The 22,538-nt window shown below is 37.6% G+C and overlaps 2 protein-coding genes across 2 annotated transcripts; both read left to right on the top strand.

The window, feature by feature from the left end:
* The first annotated feature begins 261 nt into the window (after positions 1-261).
* LOC131315944 (uncharacterized) lies at positions 262-887 on the top strand. The gene has a single exon (XM_058345191.1). It carries the CDS (start codon positions 385-387, stop codon positions 820-822), a length of 438 nt encoding a protein of 145 aa, XP_058201174.1. The 5' UTR covers positions 262-384; the 3' UTR covers positions 823-887.
* A 16,782-nt stretch (positions 888-17,669) lies between these two features.
* On the top strand, positions 17,670-20,428 carry LOC131313424 (protein E6-like). The gene is made up of 2 exons (XM_058341725.1): positions 17,670-18,193; positions 19,545-20,428. Exons 1-2 carry the CDS (start codon positions 17,769-17,771, stop codon positions 20,173-20,175), a joined length of 1,056 nt encoding a protein of 351 aa, XP_058197708.1. The 5' UTR covers positions 17,670-17,768; the 3' UTR covers positions 20,176-20,428.
* The last annotated feature ends 2,110 nt before the right edge of the window (positions 20,429-22,538 follow it).

The following is a 22,538-nucleotide window of genomic DNA, read 5'->3' as shown; positions in this document are numbered from 1 at the left end:
ACAAAATGAATGGTTCAGATCATATTTCATATTTGTAAGACCCGAAATAGGTCCAAAAACCATCTATACATTGTGTATGTACTGCTACGTCTGTGCAGACAGCATTAGTGTTCAAGAGGAATTAGTTCTGTTGCACACCTATGGATCAGTTACTGGACTATTCATGTGAAATTATGCAATATTTATTACTACTTTTTTTCCAATTAATTTTTTTGGGGTGCAAAGAAAATGCGAAATATAAACAAGTAAATTTCTCCCAATGCCTTGACCTTTTAGGTAATTTCACCATTCCATCTCCAACCAATCTTCTCAGCCTCATCCTGTCATCTGGAACCTCCAATTTCCCGTCTGCTTTCAAAGGCTCTCTCTCTCACACAAGAAATTATGGAGGTAACAACATGGGAGCAAAAACTCCAAGCCCTAACCCACATCCTAACCCACCCAACAACCTCACCATCCCTCCACTCCCAACTCTTCATATCCACACAAATCCCCTGTTACCTGAGCTGGGACTACCCACCTCTCCTCTGCTCCAAATCCCCTACCCTCTACTGGAAATGGGCTTTCTCTCTCTTCCTCAAAAGGGTCTCAAGATTAGGGCTCCCTCCCACCTCTTGGAGGTCCAAGTGCCCTTACCAACTGCCCCCTCCATTGGTTCTTGCCAAAGGAGTGGATGAAGCTGACTGGAGTGATGAGAAGAAGAGAGAGTATGTTAGAAGGAGGTTGAGGAGGAAACCCCTTGGTATTTATGTTCATCCTTTGATTCAAGTTTTGGTCCCGAATCTCTTGGCTTTGTGTGTCTTTTTTTGGATTCCCGATTGATGTTAACAGGCTGTTCAAACAAAAAATTGATGTTTACTGAAATTTCACTTTTTCGAAGTTTGGAATTGTGCGTTTAGGGTTGGTTTGGAGGAAATTAAGACAGTGCTCGGTTAGTTGGGAGATTAAAGTCGGGTATTTGGTTGACGATGATGTTGAACTGATGACGACGAGTTGTAATATAAGTCAAGACATTTTCTCTCCATCTTTGCTACCCTCGCATGAGTTGACGACGACGACGACGACCCACTTCCGGCGACAAACACCACCACAAAGTAGGCGTGGAACTTTGGTAAAGGAATTGGTTTCAAACAAGATTTGGTAAATTTTTTTTGAGTAAAATCCAAATTTGGTATGGGTTTGGCCGTTTGGATAAAGGATGGAGTTGTGATTTTAGGGCTTTTTACTCAGATTTGAGTTTGAGTTTAAAATTGAATAAGGAATAGAAATGCTCTAAGAAGTTAATTTTTGGATTAGGTGTGAATGAACTACTTCTGACCGAACCGAATAAGAGATTAGTTGAGGCGTGCCTGACTTGGATGCCTGACCGTTGAAACCAAAAAAATTCTACTGTATTTGTAATGTGTGCCATATTTTAGTGAATTATGACGTATTTTGGTCCGACTTCAGTGAGCAAACACTGCCTAATTTCAACAGTAAATTTGGAAGATTATGGTCTGGAGCAATTCAAAAGTAGTGCGGTAGCTCTAGAGATTGTCTTGATTTCTTTTCTCTTTCTACTTTTGATGATGAGCAAAAGTGACTAGAGATTCTTTTTCACGGTAAATCATTTTTCTGTCACCGGCATGCTTTGACCAATTGCAAGAGAGTTAATAGTACAGTAGGGGTTATTTTAACTTTTAACCCCTGAACTATGTGAAATGTGAAGATAGTCAAACTAATGGTATTTGGTTGTGAAGAAAATCTACAACAGTAAGCATTTACTGAAACAAGATTTGATTTAAAAAATATATTCACACAACATTTTAAACACAACCTTTAACATACATGTGGGCTCCACATACACTACTATATGTGAACCCCACATGTATGTGAAAGAGATTGTATGAATTGTTGTATTTGAATTATTGTGTGAGTAACATTGTCCATTTGACTAATAGAGTGTAGTACTATCCTAAATGTAAAACCTAGGGTACATTATTATTATTTTTTTGACTCAGTTATATTACTCTCTCTGTTCCATATTGAGAGTTTAATACTTTCTTTCTCTTGTCATTTTTCAAATAAAAAAATCAACTACTTCCGCGTATAATTTTTTGAATTTTTACACCGTATTAAAGATCTCGATTAGTACTTTAATTTGGTGCGAAAAAAGTCAAAAAATTATATACGAAAGTAGTTGATTTTTTTATTTGAAAAATGACACGACTTTTCGTAATGGACTCTCAATATAGAACAGAGAGGGTAATCTATAGTATAAAATAGAGCGGTTTTCCATCGAAAATATCTATGCACACAAACATAAATGCATCTCCAGTCGTTCAATCGTATTTAGTGATAATGTTATAACCTTTGAATCAAAGGAATGAAGGTTTCCTAATGTATTAACACACACACCCCCCCCCCCCCCCATAAATTACTCTCATTAAGACGTTGTATTCAAAACCACCCATTAAGGTATTATTCAAATGAAAATGAATATCATCGAGATCACCGAAATCAAAGCCAACATTCCTTTTCCTATTTTTAGGCTGTCAAACGTACATCACGGAAATCACCGAAAATAGAATTTTCTATACATCGTTTATATCATTTTCACATTATTCTTCTTTACTCTCTCTCTCTCTCTCTCTCTCTCTCTGTGTCACGCCTCGTCCCGGAATGACACCCGAAGTGGGCCCGAATCGACACGACCACGTGGCATTCCACACCAAAGAACAAAATCTAAACGATAAACCATGCACATAACAGAGTAAAACCCCAGCGGAAGACTTAACTTTAACATAAACAACGTGTCAACAATTTTACGAACTTACATAATACGTAAGTTGCTGCCTCTTATCCCAACATAAGTAATTAAAACATTTACAGAGTTTCCCACATAATTAAAAGAACTTGAAATCATAAAGTACTTGACAATCTTAGTCACAAAATGAGTTTAACAAAAATTAGAGTTTGACCCATTACAACCAACTCGACCCAAAAACACCAACACTCAATACTAATCCAAGTGTCCCCAAAATGCCGACCGGTAGTAGACCAACTCTACGACCACCTGTGACCTGGCAATCCAAAAAGGAAAACCAGAGTGTGTGAGATATAGAATACATTCAATAAAATACCACAGAGCCCGAAGGAATATCTCACTTGAATGTAAACTATACAAAACTCAACATAAGTACTCAATCGTATAACCACATGTGTAAACACCAACATACAGTGGCACGTCTGCCACATCCCATGTACCCAAGGTATTGTGTCCCGCACACCACATTCCCATTCACCGTTAATTAGACGGCATGACCCACGATATGGTGTGACTCACTCCACAATCCTTTAGCGAATACAATCAACACCCAACAAACACATATCATTAACTAAATCCCAATTAGCATGATATACAATCACCACCATGTAATACTTTATTGAACATAATCATATCAAACACACTCACCTTTGTGTCGACCGAAGTATGCCAAACTAAGGTTTCGGCACCTCCCGAATGACCGGCTCTTTACCTAGCCACAAGTTAACTCATATTAGTTACTAATTCAACAAACACTTGGCACAATGTTATAAAGCTAATAAGAAGCTAAATAATGTCTAACGGATACAAATATGTCCAAGTCCATACCTAAAAGTATTCCACGATAAGTGTGAAATTCAAACACTTTCCAATTTTCCAAAAAAACAACATATTCCACAACCAATCTGTCTTAGAATGATCATAACATTTAATAGGTTTAGAACTAGTTCATGAGACCACTACCGTTAGAAAGTACACTTCCGGTACATGAATTTTGATATAAAGTTTGCCCAACATAGTGTCCGAACGACAAAGTTATGCTTGTCCGAAGTTACTCACACAACTGTCCAAAATTACAGATTTTGCACGTCCACCAACTTCAAACCAAAAACTGATTTAACCTATAACAAAATAAGCCACAAACCCTACATATTCAGAAAGGCATACAAGTCTAGTTTCCAAATAAAAAATCGGCGCGCAAACTCGATACCCGAACTAAAAGATATGACTGTTTTTCCCAAGACATGTTGGAACCACAAAGACAAAATCCAGCAGGATCACACCAACTTGTAAATTCCGCCAAACCTAGAATATGCCTCTAATAAACCCCAAATTTGGTACACATCATTATCACTCATCAAAGTTCAACCCTAATTTTTCCTTGATTTTTCAAAACAAAGCAACCTAGTCAAAATCACCCCCGAACTCAGAAATTCTTAGCAGAGCAACACAATTTCTAGCAGAACAGTTTGTGTTCGAAAATTCATAAAAAATCGAATACTTAATAATTTTTAGTTATTCCAACGCCAAAACATCACCAATTTATCAATCTTTCAAACCCAAAAGGACCCATAATCAAGAGAATCGTTTAACCATAAAAAAATTGATGAAAACCGCAGCTCTGTAAGCTGTCTGTTCAAAAACAGGAATCCTACCACAGCTTGGTTCACGATTTTTATCTTTTTCCATATTTCTCAGAAAATTCTAAAAATTTAACACAATACAATAGACATACTATTGAACCCTTAGTAAAAATTCCAGAAATTAACAAGTTTTCTAAATACCTTGAATAATTTCGTGAAGAACAGACTAGGATTTTTCTCCTTTTTCTCTTCTCCGCTTTTTCTTCTCCTCTTTCCAACCGTCTCTCTTTCTCTCTCTCCCGCTCTCTCTCTATCTCTATATACGTACATGTTCACATACGAGAGAAGAATGGGGAGAAATATCTCCCCAGGATACTCGTAAACCTATAAAAAGATTATCGTGTGCAAGCGAGACCTATTTTATATGTTCTAATCGCAAGTTCTATTGTTTACGGTTTTTAACCCCCAAAATATATAATTCAATTAAAAGTAATTGAAATACCGAAATTTTCGGGGCGGGTATTACACTCTCTCTCGGGAAGTTCAATATCACCAAAATCTACTTCACTGAAACCACCGAGGTGAGTTCAATTCTTCCATCATTCTTTGTATGTTTGCTACCTATTATCTTTTCATTAAGATTATGATGTTTATCAATAGATATATTGCGTTATTGTTTATCGCATAGTTGAATCTGTTGGACATGGATTTGTATATTGCTCGCTGCTTAGCCTTCAAATCTCGCCTTCAAATAAGGTTGAGAAAAACCCCAAGCGTAGGGCTAGGTCGTCGGTAGCATAGTAACCGAAAAGTCCGGGATCGTACACACAGAGAATCGAAAATAGCTTAATCGGATTCTAGGTTTTATAAGGTAAATTGCGGAGTTTAAGACGGCCAACTTGGTTTTGCTTTTAATGGTGAAAATGCTAAAGTAACAAATTAGATACGAGCTTTATAAACTAAAAGAGGCAAGTCTAGGGATTGTCTAACCCTTGACTTAAGCCGTTACCGATTCTCAATTATAACTCAAGTGAGAGCCACGACCGCGCGCTTACACTCGGAAGATTTAGCTTTAAAAGACTATGTTTATCGAAAGATGTGATTGACCGAAATTAAATCAACCTATTTTTGCTAATGTATCTAACACGTAGGAGGCCACGAGCCCTCAATATGTCGCTTGCCAAGACCGCTTGACTAAACGATAAACCAAGGAGTTAACACCCCTCGCTTAGACCAAAATGGCCAGGTTAATGAAATTCTAAAAACCATGATTTTAAGCCCGAAGGTTTGAGAACCAAATAACAACCTAAGTCTTTGGGAAAGAGTAGCCCAAAACTTAGCCAAAAAACTACTCATACATATTGAAAAGACTAGAAATTATGCTAGAAAATGAAAACATGATTAACCGATAGAAACGGAAATAAACTTGATTTATATGAAGATCCAATTAGTAGCTACAACATTAATAAGTGAGAAATTAACAAAAGACAAATATTTACTTGAGTTCTTAAGGAAATAACTTGAAAAACTTGAAAGACTAACAATGGAAAAATCTAGAGAGAAAACTAGAAACTTAAGCCTAAAATTACATCCATGAGAGAGAAAGACTTCCAACCTATTTATACAAACAAATCTACTCTCTACAAAATATCCTAAAAACATACCAAAAGTAGAAACCATTCCATTAATGGAAAATCCAAACAGCAGCAAATATCTGGTCGAGAACTCCCCGCGTCGATACAGATTATGCAAAATATCGATACCACATCGCTAAGCTGAGAAGACCAATTTTTCGTAACGCGCCCGTATCGATACGGTTTATGGCCGTATCGATACGGAACTCTCTGCCTGCCCAATTAATCAACGCGTATCGATACGGCCCTTAATCCGTATCGATACGCAGAGCTTATCTTCACAAAGGAAAGCTAGCCTCTAAGACTTGGCACCCGACGGCCCCGGAGCTCCACAACATCTTATTTTCATTCTCGAAAGTTAAGTAAAGATTACATTTTAAACCTTTCTTTTACCTTTTCTTTACTTTAATTTATTTAATGAAAATAAGAAAGTACCCCCCATTTGAAAACAATGGCATTACCAGAATTTCAAGATTTCAATTAAATAAAAATGTCAACCCCCCACTTTTAGTGTAAAATGGAAAACTGCACATTTTTCGTAAAAAAAAAGGCTCAAAACATGATCTTGCTCTTCAAATAAAATCTTGTAACTTTATAGTTACTCTTAGAAAAATTCAAGAATCAATTACCACCATTTTTAATCTCGAGAATCGATACTTTTCCTGAAAGTCATTTTTTCATACTTAAACAGATTTTAAGGGGCCGACAGGGTCTTCGGGTTGGAAGCATCCGGAGCATTCCTAGCGTTGAAATGCGCCTTATTTGCATGTTTTACCTGAAAACACTAAAAACACACTTTACATGCAGTATCAAATAAAAGTTAGATAAATGCAAGTTAAAACAACATAAAATGGGACTAGTCGCACCAAATATCTACAATATTGGGTGCTCATCACGTCCTCCAACTTGAACCTTGCTAGTCCCTAGCAAACTAAACCAAAACATACTTAATTAAGCTATGCAACCCTCTCGAGATTCAAGATACAAAAATTATGCTCAACTACTATAACTAGGCAAGAGTCCAAAACACCCATTCAAATCCGAGTACGTGCAATCCACGCACAAGCATGCCATGAACTAGGATGAACAAACTTTGCCATATTAGAGTAGTCAAGCATGCATGCACCACAATGAGTTTCGACTCCAAAACTCATAAGGATACGCTCTTATTCGACTTTTCACACAGTGAGACACAAGATACATTCCATGACAAGCACTAGCGAGTAAATGCAATAGCCACAGACAAAAAGCTACGCATGCTATCAAAAGAGCGCTAAGAAAGAAACGAAAGCTAATTATTGACAATTATGCACGTCAAGGGACAAATCATACTTAAAAAGTAATAGATATCAATCATGCATCAAATGGAGTTAATTAGCGTACAAAAGATCAACGGAGGACTTTATTAGCTTATAACGACCTTGGATACAAAAGGAAAGGGACTACAAAAATATAGTGGCCATATACTTGCATGGTTCATCTACCCTTGGCCACTACCGATCCTAAATTACCCAAGGTATGGCCACATATCGGCCAAACACCAAACAAAGATTCGAACAAGAAAGAAAAACTACTAGATAAGTCCTACTAAAATTACTACCACCGACTCTACTACACATAGTCGTCACCCTCATCCGGCTTCTCATGGTATTGAGCATCGAGCTCCTCCTCCTCATCGGACTCTTCCTCCTCCGGAATGTAAGCTAGCCCAGAGGTCACACCAATCCTCTCATCATAGTATTCAACCCTCTTTCGGATATGATTTTGCTTTTTCATAGCATTTCTTTGATTTTTCTTTGAAGAATAGGGTCATTTGAGGTGAGATTTGTAAGGAGAGAGATTGAGGGGTCCTTTGAGGGCTTGGAGAGGGAAATGAAAATTTTGAGCTTTAACATTTGTAGTGGGAGAGGAGAGATAAGGAATCAAGTACCAATTTTTGCCTTTTTGCATCCCAACCACTTCTATCACATTCACACCATCCCCAAACTTTCTTAAAATATTGAAAACTATAGACACACAACCCTCCGAACATCTGGTTACCTAGATTTGCACAACGGAAGAGACTCGGACTATGGTTCAAAATAAGGACAAAGTAACTCTTATGTGGTAAAATCAAGCAAAAATGCCTTGAATCATTTCCTAAGTATGCCAGCAACTCCAATAAGATGCATGAAAGATATAAACACTACTCAAGCATGAACAAAAGTTATTATTTACGCAAATGCGGAAAATGAAAGCAAAAAGCATGGGATGCATAAGAATGAATCTCTACTCTAGCGATGCACAACACTTGACTTGACTTTTAAGCTAAACTTGTTCATCAATGTTCATGTATATGCTTGTGACATAGATTCAAACACATAACCAAATTCGATGGAATACACGACTCTTGCCATATTGACACAATTGAGCATAATTAAAGTATCTAGCAAGCGAAATCACTATTAACAAGGGAGAATTGCAAGTAAGAGCAAAAATTTTAAAATTTTAACGAAAACAAAAAGAGATAAGTCTCAACATATATATATATATATATATATCCCTCCTCCCAACTTAAATGATGCTATGTCCTCATAGCATGAAGAACAACAATATTGAGAGAAAAGAACAAAAGATTGTACCTCCGGGGGAATGTCAACCCCCGTATACCTCGACCAAGTTGGAGGCTTTCTTGTCATTACTTCCCTTCGTCATTGGAACTACTTCCAAGGCTCACTCTTTCAGCTCCTCCATTGGAACCACAGCTAGGCACACAAGGTCATCGCCGGGGCTTTTTTGGTCTTACAACCGTGACACGTAATCGCACTCATGCTTAGGGCTCTTAAATGCCTCACTCACCCTAGCTTTTAAACCTAAACCACCAAGGCTGGTGTGGTAGCATGCTTACCATACAAAAGACTTAAGAACCAACTACCTACTAAGAAAAAAATGACATTAGTACCGCCCGGCTCGTGTTATCCGGCCCCAACAACTGACAAATAAAATTAAATTCACCAAATCGTCACGTGATTACACGGGTACTACTTTTCTCTCCATATCCAACTCATAGTGCCGTAGAGCAAGTCATGCAACAACTTGGAGCTAGAGACGGGTGGCTATACCGGACCATCAAAAGAGAAAAAGAAAAAAGAAAAGAGAGGGAGAAAAAGAAAGAGTTTATGTACGTTCAGCCAAACGCAGACTCCGAACATTTAATATGCCAATGAGAGCTAATAAAATGAACATAGCACTCCACTCCACACTTTGCTTCAAAAATTGAATCCGACCATGCCACAAAAATAGATACTTTGAGTACCGCAATTGCCAAAATCCGTTGAGAAATTTAATTTCAACCAAGTGCGCATTCCAAACTAGATTGATTTTCAAAGAGTTGACAAAATTCACAATATAAGGATGATAAACCAAATCAAATTCATCAATACCTACAAAATCAATCAATTCGACTTTTAAAAGCTCTTGCACTGGTGGAGACTCGGTACGAATGGTGGCATCATCTAGAGCCGAGAGTATTGGATGGTTCAAAATTTCAATAAAAGGTATCTCCTCAAAGGAATGAGACAAACGCTCAGGTCTAGACACATTCTTTACATCCTGCTCATTCAGTAGAGCATACAAAAAGTCTACTTCCGCATTCGTTCCTCAACAATGAGAAATTTCTCCCTTGGATCGTCACACAGAGAGGGATCCACAGGGGGAGAACACTGGACATCAGGCTCAACATCTGGCACATCAATCCATTCAGACTCTGAGGAGCTGTCACAATCTAAACTAACATCCTCAACAGAGATAAGCGGGTCAATGTCCTCTTCCATAGCATTTGAATTGGACTCTTGAAAATGTTTAACAAAAACCCTAGATTGCAAAATTGTAGCCAAACGATCAAAGAAATCTAAAGCTTGAGCGGGTTCTTTTTCAAAAAGTTTTCCATCGCACATCATGTCTAAGAACCGTTGACTTTTTGGAGAAAGTCCATCATAAAAATAGTTAGCAATTTGAAAGTTTTCAAAGCCATGATTCCGGACCGCAATGAGCAAATCTTTGTATCTTCCCCAACATGCATAAAAAGACTCAGGCACTCTCTCGGCAAAAGTTTGAATTTGGTTCTTGAGATCAAACCAATTGGTAATGGTCATATGACTTTTAAAAACATTGGCGTCATGAGAGGCTATGCAAGAAGACGTGAAAATTTGATTGGGACAAAGATAATCCCGCAAATTCTTGTGCGGTGTGATGATTTGATTAGGACAAAGGTAATCCCGCAAAGTCTTGTGGGGTGTTTCCCAATTTGTTGTAGCCATTCTATTAGATAGATAAGACATAAAGTAAACAGGCTAGAGGGGCTATGCCGCCACCTCTTTTCTCAAAACAGTTCCGTGGGGTTATGCCACCACCACGTTATATAAAAAAAAATGCAGTAAAAAGGAAATTGATGCTCAATCTAGCTTTGTTACACCTCAAGTCGAATTGGTGGCTCGGTTAGAGGTATCCGCTAAGTCGAGTTCAAATTACACAAACAAAAATAAATAAACGGAGTACTTACAGTGGTTTGTCAAACCTCCAAATAAGCTATATTAAGATTCCCCGGCAACGGCGCCAAAAATGCTTAGCCTTCAAACCTCGCCTTCAAATAAGGTTGAGAAAAATCCCAAGTGTAGGGCTAGGTCGTCGGTAGCATAATAACCGGAAAGTCCAGGATCGTACCCACAGAGAATCGAAAATAGCTTAATCGGATTCTAGGTTTTATAAGGTAAATTGCAGCATTTAAGACGGCCAACTTGGTTTTGCTTTTAACGGTGAAAAGGCTAAAGTAACAAATTAGATACGAGCTTTATAAACTAAAAGAGGCAAGTCTAGGGATTGTCTAACCCTTGACTTAAGCCGTTACCGATTCTCAATTATAACTCAAGTGAGAGCCACGACCGCGCGCTTACACTCGGAAGATTTAGCTTTAAAAGACTATGTTTATCGAAAGATGTGATTGACCGAAATTAAATCAACCTATTTTTGCTAATGTATCTAACACGTAGGAGGCCACGAGCCCTCAATATGTCGCTTGCCAAGACCGCTTGACTAAACGATAAACCAAGGAGTTAACACCCCTCGCTTAGACCAAAATGGCTAGGTTAATGAAATTCTGAAAACCATGATTTTAAGCCCGAAGGTTTGAGAACCAAATAACAACTTAAGTCTTTGGGAAAGAGTAGCCCAAAACTTAGCCAAAAAACTACTCACACATATTGAAAAGACTAGAAATTATGCTAGGAAATGAAAACATGATTAACCGATAGAAACGAAAATAAACTTGATTTATATGAAAATCCAACTAGTAGCTACAACATTAATAAGTGAGAAATTAACATAAGACAAATACTTACTTGAGTTCTTAAGGAAATAACTTGAAAAACTTGAAAGACTAACAATGAAAAAATCTAAAGAGAAAATTAGAAACTTAAGCCTAAAATTACATCTATGAGAGAGAAAGACTTCCAACCTATTTATACAAACAAATCCACTCTCTACAAAATATCCTAAAAACATACCAAAAGTAGAAACCATTCCATTAATGGAAAATCCAAACAGCAGCAAATATCTGGTCGAGAACTCCCCGCGTCGATACAGATTATGCAAAATATCGATACCACATCGCTAAGCTGAGAAGACCAATTTTTCGTAACGCGCCCGTATCGATACGGTTTATGGCCGTATCGATACGGAACTCTCTACGTGCCCAATTAACCAACGCGTATCGATACGGCTCTTAATCCGTATCGATACGCAGAGCTTATCTTCACAAAGGAAAGCTAGCCTCCAAGACTTGGCACCTGACGGCCCCGGAGCTCCACAACATCTTATTTAAACCTTTCTTTTACCTTTTCTTTTCTTTAATTTATTTAATGAAAATAAGAAAGTTCCCTCCATTTGAAAACAATGGCATTACCAGAATTTCAAGATTTCAATTAAATCAAAATGTCAACCCCCCACTTTTAGTGTAAAATGAAAAACTGCACATTTTTCGTAAAAAAAAATGGCTCAAAACATGACCTTGCTCTTCAAATAAAATTTTGTAACTTTGTAGTTACTCTTAGAAAAATTCAATGATCAATTACCGCCATTTTTAATCTCGAGAATCGATACTTTTCCTGAAAGTCATTTTTTTATACTTAGACAGATTTTAAGGGGCCGACAGGGTCTTCGGGTACTTGGAAGCATCCGGAGCATTCCTAGAGTTGAAATGAGCCTTATTTGCACGTTTTACCTGAAAACACTAAAAACACACCTTACGTGCAGTATCAAATAAAAGCTAGATAAATGCAAGTTAAAACAACATAAAATGGGACTAGTTGCACCAAATATCTACAATATTGGGTGCTCATCACTCGCAAGTTTAGTATTAATTTGTGTGTGGTGATTGTTTGAGCCGTATATTATACGCGAATTCAGTATTTTGTTTCCGTGTGCTTATTGTTTGAGCCATGTCTTCAGGCACAAACATACGCTAGTATGAAAATAAAGTACAATGAAAACTATGAAACAAAATACAACAAAAATAAATAAAAATAAAGAAAATCTGTGCTAAATCAAACGCCGGAGCTGGACCCATCAATCACCCAGGGAACATTTTCAATTCCTCAAGCAATGGTAGATAATTCACATTAAGACCATGTTTGATTGGTCAGATTCATAGGACTAACAACGGGGTCATATAAGTTTATTAATAATGGACGAGTAATCTTACCAGATTAATGGAAGCGAGGGCTCTGCTGTTCCCCATGGCACAGCACCTCCTACCCACACCCCATACACCCCCAAACGGTACCGTTTGGAATTAAAAAAAATATTAAGTTTTCAATTTGCAATCCTAAAGAAAGAACAGAAATGTGATTATGAGAGCCTTAGAGATAAAATTTAATTATACCTCTTTAGAATAATATAATCATAATAATTAGATCTTCACACTGGTTCAAACTGATTGAAGATTGGAGCAATAAATTTTTTAACCATATTTTTTAATATATAAACCGTCTAAAAAATTAAGTGCTCTAATTTTTAATTATTGAACAAGTGCGAAAATCTTATTATTCTGATTATATTATTCTAAAAAGACATAATTAACTTTTGTCTTTAAGGCTCTAATAATCACGTTTTTGCTCCACAAGATCCTAAATAAAGAGCAGATGCTTAATTATGAGAGTTCTAGAGACAAAAGTTAATTACGATCCTTTAGAATTATATGTTCAGAATAATAAGATCTTCGCACTTGTTCAAACAGATTAAAAATTGGAGCAATTAATTTTTTAATTTTTTAGACCGTTTATATATTAAAAAATATGGTTAAAAAATTTACTGCTCCAATTTTCAATCAGTTTAAACCAGTGTGAAAATCTTATTATTCTGATCATATTATTCTAAAGAGGCATAATTAAATTTTATCTCTAAAGCTCTCATAATTACGTTTCTGCTTTTTAAGATTGCAAATTGAAAACTTAAGATTTTTTTTAATCCCAAACGGTACCGTTTGGGGTGTTTGGGGGTGTGGGTAGGGGGTGCTGTGCCGTGCAGAGCCCCCGCTTCCCAGATTAATGGTGAGAGGATTATTATTATATATCACATCCCCCAAGGTAATGGGTATTGTTCTTTCGGATTAGTTGTCCATAATTTTGATACCTACTCCTATTATTGCATTTAAACATTGAAAATTCGTTACTCTTACTTGTAACCTAAGTTCATACCTAATCCAATCAATCAAACAAGCGGTCATAAAAAACAGTAGTACCTTAATTTTTAAGAACATGCTACACCATGTAAGCGCACATCAAAGACAAAAGTCCGGGATTGGAGAGGAGCCGGACTCCATTTCGGCATCTTCATATTCGACATCTCAAGCATTTTCAACCATTATTTCAAATCCAGAGACGTCATATTTCAACCAAAGAGTCGAAAAAGTTAGTTTTCAAATGATGCCCAGGTGAATAAAATTATGTGTCTCAAAATTTGGCATCTCCTCCTTAACAATTACCAATTTTGGCAGCTGAAAAGAAATGATCATTTGAAATATTTTTGTTACTTCTATGACGTCATGGATTTTTTTTAATAGTCGAATGTCTGGGCTAGCTTGGCGCACCTCTGCTAATTCCGGAGCCCTGCATTTAACGACCAGGGAAATGCTCCAGTAGCTCCAAGGTTTGGAATGTCTGGCCTTTAGGAGATTCAAACATGTGACATCATGGAAGATGAGAACTTATTAGTTTTTTCATACCCACTTAGCCAAGCCCCATGGGTTATCTACATCGTCATGGTAGGAGCAGGAGTCATGGGGTTGCAAACATTTCTATAGCTACTGGAGTATTTCTCTTAGGGCAATGATTTTGACACTCCACTTTTTGATAATCACACTCTAATATTTGTCTTTTAGTGTACTTGTCATGTGCATTTTAAGCACTAAAAGACAAATAGTGGAGTGTGATTATCAAAAAGTGCAGTGCCAAAATCAATATCCTAATTAGAAAAAAAGATGGAAGGATCCAAACATATGGTCCTGCCTAATGCTATATTTCAAAAGACGGTCCCATTCTAAAGTCAAAGCAACAAAAGACTTAGGATCCTCATGATCCTTTTCTTTTCTCTCCATTCTTTTTCTTTTTCTTTATTTTTTGCAGTTGAACTTTGTCTTTTGAGACTAGGAACTGGAAATGGAATACCAAATGAAACAAATGGACACAACACATTGAATAGGGTGAGAAAACTCACAGAAATTCCCGATAATCCCGCATCAAATTACTACTAATTCCAAGGAGGAGAAAAAGGAAATAAAAAGCTAAAAGTGAAGGAAAGATGTGATTAGTCAAATACTAGCTAGCATTGACTAAAGGGGTCTAGTTTCTACGTGGTTCTAGCGGAGTAGGTACTAGTTTTACTATAAGTTTCACCTTTGCTACATTTTTAATTATAACTCAGTTCTTCGGGTAAATTTGAGTACATTTTGATTAATCTCTCGAGAACCAGTCTTACCGTCTACTAACGATCGAAGGACCCAATTAAAATCAGAGCCAAACTCGTATGAATTAGCTTCGTAAATATTAATAGTAGGTGAGATTTTGAAACTGAGACTTAGAAGAGTAGATCCTTGAGTTCCAAGCCTAGACCACCAAGTCAAATGTTACCTTTGTACCATCGTGATGGTAGAAACCGTTTCTAGAGGATAAAATACCAAGCAAACAAAAGGAGATCTGTCATATTCGAAATAAAATTTGTTCAAAATTTAGGCTCAACTAAAAATGGTGGGAACAACAAGTAAATCTACCCCAACAAGCGGTTCGAAATCATTGTGAAAGCAGCTTTTAACATTAGCAGGATAGAAACTGGAGTAAAAGGCTACATGTACAACCAATGTTAGTTGGCCAACTTTCTTTATGTCACTAGTTCGATAGCGAAAAACGGATAGTTAATTACGAGGGGTATCAGTGTCAATTCTAATTATCTTGTGACGAGTTCTGCGACAAAAGTGTTAGAACCACAAACAATTGTACACACATTTATAATAGGTGTGGACTCCCATACACACTGCAGAAAGAGGCAATAATCGGGGGAAAGTGATTAGCATGCGTGTGTAAGGAGGGATTGCACCGTGGTCGCATATGGCATTTTGTCTCAATTAGTCGATTGTCCTATATGTAATACTACTGTCTTATTAACTCGTGAATTTAATTTAAAATATTTTAATTAAACAATTGTTGAAATTGTCAAATACTCCATTAATCAACTCTTCTTCAAGCTATTGTGGCGTGCAAAGTGGAATGGGAGATTCCAGTAGAGTGGTGAAGAGCGGCTGATCCGGCCGCTCATCTCGGCAATTGACGGCTGAAATCTTAATCGAGCAAAAGACGGTTCAAATTTGGCTACGATTTTGTATGCGCTCAGAATTTGTCTAAGCTGTTTGTGCCAAAATAAACGGCCGAAGCGACCGCTCTGCACCCACTCGACAAAGAGATGCTCCGAGCATCTGCCGGGGTGCGTGCAAAGTGTGATGAAGAGGGGTAGGGGTGTGGAGAGTGGGAGCCAGCAATATTCCTTGACACAGAAAAGGTTAGGTGTGGGCTTTAGATGGATAATTGGACAAATTTATGAGGGGAGCACATGATGGGTGTATTGGTGTATGCACTTATAAATGTCATTATATTTGTGACCCACTCCCCCCACAATCCCCGCATAATTACCCGCCCAAGTCTGCCAGCATCTTTTGCTTCTCAAACTCAAGAATGACTTTAATATCCACAATAATTTACACACCATTAGTATTATTTTTTTGATCAAATAGGGGACATACTAGTATATATTTATTTATACAGGGGATGAAATACCATTGAAACTCACGAAACAAAATAAAGTAATGTGTATCACTAGTGTTGTGTCTTTTGATTTAAATAGATTGGATCACATCGTGCATAGAGATAGATTACCTACAAAATGAGAGTAGAGGGGTATGAATTTATTAAAGAATATTTTTTGTATCATTTAAAAAGAAATGATTCGATGGCTGCAAAGTTAATAGAAAGTGATCTAACTGTTGTAAAAGTTACTCTTGTTTATATGTTTACATATTTTAAAAAAAAATGCTTTGCTTAATACTAATATAGATATACCGAGGAGCACATATGGTGGTGTTGTTTATAAAAGCAATTCATAAGTAGTTTTTTTTTTTTTTTTGTACGTCGAAAATTCAAAAGTAAGTAGTTTGTTAAAAAAAAAAAACGGAAACATTCAAAGGGCTCTTTGGTTAAAGTCCCACTACCCAAGGGGCCACAATCATCACCTTTAGCTTTTTGCTCTCCAACCTCCACCTAAGATATTTGCTTCCTTCGAAAAGAACGTATTGCTTCCGAGAAAGAGTGGACTGGATTGAACCAACATAACAATTCTTGATCAATTGAAGAACCTATAAGATCTATTCGACTTAAACCATAGCTAACTCGGCCGAGGAAGATATATTAATTTGTCATGATTCTGTCACCATTCAATTTTGAAACATAAATGAATTCTATCCTGAGGCATTGGAACCAAGATTCTATATTGGTTTATTATTATTATTTCTTTTGTTGTCGAATTACTGATTATACCCTTGCATACATGGTTATCGGATATCCATGGTGGAGCACCCACGAAAGTACAAGTTAAATTAGAGCGCCTCTCCAAATTTTAATTTATTACAAAAAGACTCGTATTATTTTCTAATACTCTCTTCATCCCTAAATAATTAAGTGTTTGGCGTGCAAATCTAGGTCTTACAAAATATGCATGTTTTTTGTTAAAAAAATCTATTTTTTTCACAATCTAATAGGATTCATTGCTATCTATTCATTTGTGAATTTTTTAAACAAAACGAATACATCTTTTTAAAGGTCTAGATTTGCGCACTTGATACTTATTTAGGGACGGAGAAAGTATAAAATAGAGCCTCACAATTAATTTTAAAATAAATATGCATTAATTTAAAAACCGCAATTAGCTCTTTTATTTGATATGAAATTCTTTAAAAAAAAGTGCGCACAGAAATACTTATTTTTAGTTTCGAAAAAAGAAACAATTTTTCAACATAAACTAAAATTTTGGCACCATCAGATTAGGAAAAATGTTGAGAAGGTGACGGAGAGAGGGAGAGGGAACTTCTCTCTATATAAGAATTGGACCATACCAACATTTCTCCATTACACTCGAGACCAAACCAGCACCCTCTAGCTCTCTGTCTTCATGGCTCTCACTGCCAAACATCTCTCACTCCTCTTTTTCCTCTCTCTCTTATCCTCTCACCCAGCCCATGCTAGAGATCTGCCCCAGTCTTTCAGTAAATTCACAAATACCCCCACTACTACCACCACCACCACCACCAATGCCAAAGAAACAGTAGTAGTCCCTAACAAGGAACAAGAGCCAAGCTTCCTCCCAGACACCCAAACTGGCTATGGCCTTTACGGGCATGAGTCCGGTCAGCTTCCACCCGCTGCCACCACCGTCAACGCAAAAACTCCCGCCGATGCTGCCTACACCGCCACCAAAACCACCAATGATGCACCCTACACCGCCACCACCACCACCAACACTAACAACAACCCCTACTCTTATTACGACAAGGAAGCTAATTATGTGACTGACCCAGAAGGCATGAGTGACACCAGGTTCGAAGTATTTTCTTTTTCTTAAGTTACAAAGCTCTCCAGTGTTTTGTTTTTCCAATAGTTCATTTTCAGTGTTCAGTACAATTTTCAGTGGCCTAGTGATATATAGTAGGTTTTGCAGATACTTCCTCACTCCTATGATTTCAGTACTCAATTTTTAGAATTAAAAAAAAATTACTTCCCGAATTTTTGTTTGAATTTTATCCTCATTGATTAAACATCCCAATTAATTTTTTATGTTGGTGCGATTTTTTCTAAAAAGTATCCAAGAAAGTGCTTTGTGTGTTCTTTATTGGAAAAATTGTACGACTGGGAGAGTATTATATGTGCGATAGACAGGAGAGATGCTACATCACTACATAGTTACATTACATGTTACATTACATTTTATGTGGGGCTCATTCCGAATCCCACAAAAATCCAGAAAAAATAGCCATAAATTCTAAAATATTGTATTATGGAGCCTTATAAAAAATCAGCTACAACGGATATCGGTAAGTATTATTTCTAGATTCGTAGTGGTGAAACTTCACAATTGACCAATTTCACCCCTACAAATCTAGAAGTAGTACTTACTGATATCAGTTGGAGCTGATTTTTTATAGGACCCCATAAAACAATATTTTAAAATTTATCGGTATTTTTTTGGAACCCGAAATGAGCTCCACATAAGATGTAGTATAACCTTTTAGTGTAAAAAGGTAGTGACTATGAGCATTGAATTAGATCTGTGACAATCATTGTCGATAATAAGAAGTTCGAACCATCACGTGGGAGGATACAACTTTAGGACAACGATAATGTACCTTAATTAATTTCCTGGAGCAGATTTTTTTTTTAAGGGCATATATTTTGGTTTTTTTTGCAATTGGTGTCCTGATCAACTAATGCTGTGAAAAGTTCAGTTAGCTCTCTAAATGGTCAATTGGAGCAAATTACCTTTTGAATTGAACTCAAATGTAGTAATGTCACACCAACTTCCGTCCGAAATCTGTCTTTTTTTCTAACCACATGCAATCCATATAGAACTATTTTTTTAGGGCAAGAACAGTAAACTGACACTATCGGAACACAATTAGGGAACTGGGTCCCTGTAGTGCTGCACTATAGGGGTTTAGTACGGTACATTTTGAACCATATGTCTATTTTAGCAATTGATGGCTTAAATCTACAGGAATCGAAGATGAAATCTGAACCATTAAGTATTGAAATGGACAGCAGTATCACAATTACAATATTTGGTGTCACACATATCTATGTTTTCGAATGATTTGTAATCTATCCCTACAATCACACGATATTGTGTATGTAAATTTACAAATTTTATGTTTTGTGCAAAATTATCAAACAGGTTCATGGACTCCACTGCCGCCACCGAAAACGATCCCTACAAAGAGGCTTATGTGACTAAGCCACAAGGCTACACCACCACCAATAACAACTACTACAACACTCAAACACAAGGGTTGAGTGACACAAGCCTCGTTGACCGCAGCTACACCACCGCTAATGCCGCCACCACCACCCCGGCCAACAACTACTACAACAATGGAGCCAACAACAATTATTACAACCCTGAAAACAAAGGGTCCGCCACCACCACCCCGGCCAACAACTACTACAACAATGGAGCCAACAACAATTATTACAACTCTGAAAACAAAGGGTTGAGTGACACAAGGCTTGTCGACCGCAGCTACACCACCACCACCACCGCTAACACCGCGGCCAACAACTACAACAACAATGGAGCCAACAGCTACTACAATACCGAGAGACAAGGAATGAGTGACACAAGGTTTGTAGAGAATGGGAAGTATTATTATCATGTTCCTAGAGGCAGTTATGGGTATGAAAACGAAAGAGAGGCAAATTACAATAACGAGGGCCAGAGGTATTATGGGAACAATGAGAACTCATACATGGCAGGGTACCAGAACCAAGGGCAGTTCCAGGGGAATGAAGAAGAGTATGTGCCCTGAGCTTAATGGATCCTCTATAGTGCTCAAGGGACTGTTAAACTTTGCCTTATGTTTTACTAAGGAAAAATGTTGGTAGTTAAGTAGAGTAATATTTATGGGTGTTTGAGTTTTATCTTTACAGTGGTTTTTCATGCTTAATTTGGAAAGCAAAAGTATGAGAATATGATATTGTTCTTGGTGATCAACACTTCAATAAGTTGTATTTACGGAGTATATATATTGATGCTTGTGTTGCCAATGCATCATCATAAAAGCACCTCTTCTCTCCGGTTATTGATGGTTCATTTGTAGGACGAATTGTCAATCCCACAATATCGATAAGTGTTTGATCGATCGAACGTAACACTTATCTTGGTTCAGAATTTTAATCTTAATTTTTAGCTTAAATATTGAATGATTTGATGAAGCACTTAGTGATATCCATCCAAGATAATTTTTGGCAAAAACAGCTAAAAAAACAAGCCAACGTTAACCAAGCCCCATAAAAGAAACTTATGACCATTGGAGTAAGACTCCATGTGAGCCTCAGACAATGTGGATAGTCTTCACCCACCCACTTGAAAAGTGGGTGACCAAAATAGCACTCGAAGTTAGGGGTTACCCCTTTTAATTTCTTTGCAATGTCAATATGTACACATATGACACACTCAGGGGTTGTCCCAGTGGTTCAGGCAGATGCCCAGACTTTGAGAGTACTTCTCAAGATCTGGGGTTCGATTCCCCACAGGATGAGTACTTTGCAGAAAATGGGGGCCCATGACTGGTGTGGCCGCACTAGCTCCCCCGAAGATTTGGGTTGCGCAATCAGGTTCATTTAGTGACTTGGCTATAGGATGTTCCTCCGTTATATATATATACACACATCTACGTTTTTAGTGTGTCTCATCATAGTCCAAGCCATGCTTGCCAGTGCCAACCAAAAGTGGAGATATAATAATTAATCGAGACAAGCATTCTTATGACGGGAAAATAAAGTGCTACAATAGTTATTATGAGTCACCTTCTGGAGTCATGGTTGTACAGAGGACAGTGAGAGAGAATACCGAACTAAAGTGCGCAGATTCACCCGGCCTTTTCTTTTCCTTTGTCCTTTCTCTGTTATGAACATAGATCACTATGCTCTGTTTTTTTATGTTTCAATATGTGTCAGCTTACGTGCGCAGTTCACCTCATTCCAAAAACAAAAAATTAGAAGAACTTGTTTCTTTTATTCATTTTCTTTAGCATTTTCCATGCAGTAATTAACATGAAATTAAAGGTGATATATATCATACGTGTTACGGTATACACATGTATGTGGCAACTTGTCCAATTGCAAGTCCTCATCGAGCTACCCCTGGGGCAGTGGCCTAGTGGTCCATGGGTCTTTATTGGGATCAAAGGTCGTGGGTTCAACGCATGCTATTGATAGGACAATGGTCTCACAACTCGTGTTCTTTGAACCTTTCCGGCTTTCCCCCTGCGGATCGCTCTTGCTCTGGTGGGGTAGTGCTCACCTTTGGGCTTTCGTCTGCTACCGGGATCTTGCTGCGAGATTGAAGGCTGGTCGCACGTGGGAGCAGGTTGGCACGCCTAGTTCCCCTCGTTCCCTTATCCTAAGAAAAAAGAAAAAGTGTCCCAATGGAGGTGTAAAGCTGTTAATATCAATTAAGGGCCGAGGATTGGGCACTATTTAATTTATGTGGGACCAATCAACTTTTTTTTTTCCGGTGAAATTGGGGACCCATCAACTCAATGGCCAAGACCGATAATTACTACCCTGTCAGTTGGTGAACCACTAGGAAAGGCAAGGAGGAAAATTTGCAAAGGTAGGGCCATGCAAGAGTCAAGGATTGATTGGTAATGCCATTCCAAATTAAAGTGACAACTATTCCCATTGGATGTTCTTCCCCGTGAATGGCGGGTTGGCTTGATCTTTTGTTTTCACCTTTGGATTGGATTGGATTGTGCCCATAACTTAAGCTTCAAGATTTTCAATTCTTTTTGACTACATCTCTCTTTGCCTGCCGGTTTTTTGCTTCAATTTTTAAATCCCCAAGTGCTCTACTGCTCCATATGTACACTTCTATCTTTTTGCAAATGTCTGAGTTCTTAAGTTTTTTAACTAAAGATATGCTTTTGGAGGATATGAAAAACAACTCGTGGTTGTTAATAAAAAAAAAACTTCTTGTGGTTTGTATGGTATCAATTGCCCGGCCCAATGGTTGTGTACCAACATAACACCGCGAGATTGCGGGCTCAAATCTTAGGGAGAGGAAATTAAGTATAATGTAGGGACCTCTCCACTCATTTCTAATGAGTTTGGAGATAGACATAAACTTTTCACATGGTATCAGAACGGTGCCAATTTCACTCCACATTAA

The sequence above is a fragment of the Rhododendron vialii genome, chromosome 2a, assembly GCF_030253575.1.
Source record: "Rhododendron vialii isolate Sample 1 chromosome 2a, ASM3025357v1".
Lineage (NCBI taxonomy): Eukaryota > Viridiplantae > Streptophyta > Magnoliopsida > Ericales > Ericaceae > Rhododendron > Rhododendron vialii.
Note: the sequence above shows the minus strand (reverse complement) of the source record. Positions and strands in the feature narration are given on the sequence as shown.

Coding starts and splice junctions, on each gene's coding strand:
- LOC131313424 (XM_058341725.1), top strand. CDS start 17,769: ATGGCTCTCACTGCCAAACATCTCTCACTCCTCTTTTTCCTCTCTCTC. Junction 18,194..19,544: donor GAAGGCATGAGTGACACCAG/GTTCGAAGTATT, acceptor ATTATCAAACAG/GTTCATGGACTCCACTGCCG.
- LOC131315944 (XM_058345191.1), top strand. CDS start 385: ATGGAGGTAACAACATGGGAGCAAAAACTCCAAGCCCTAACCCACATC.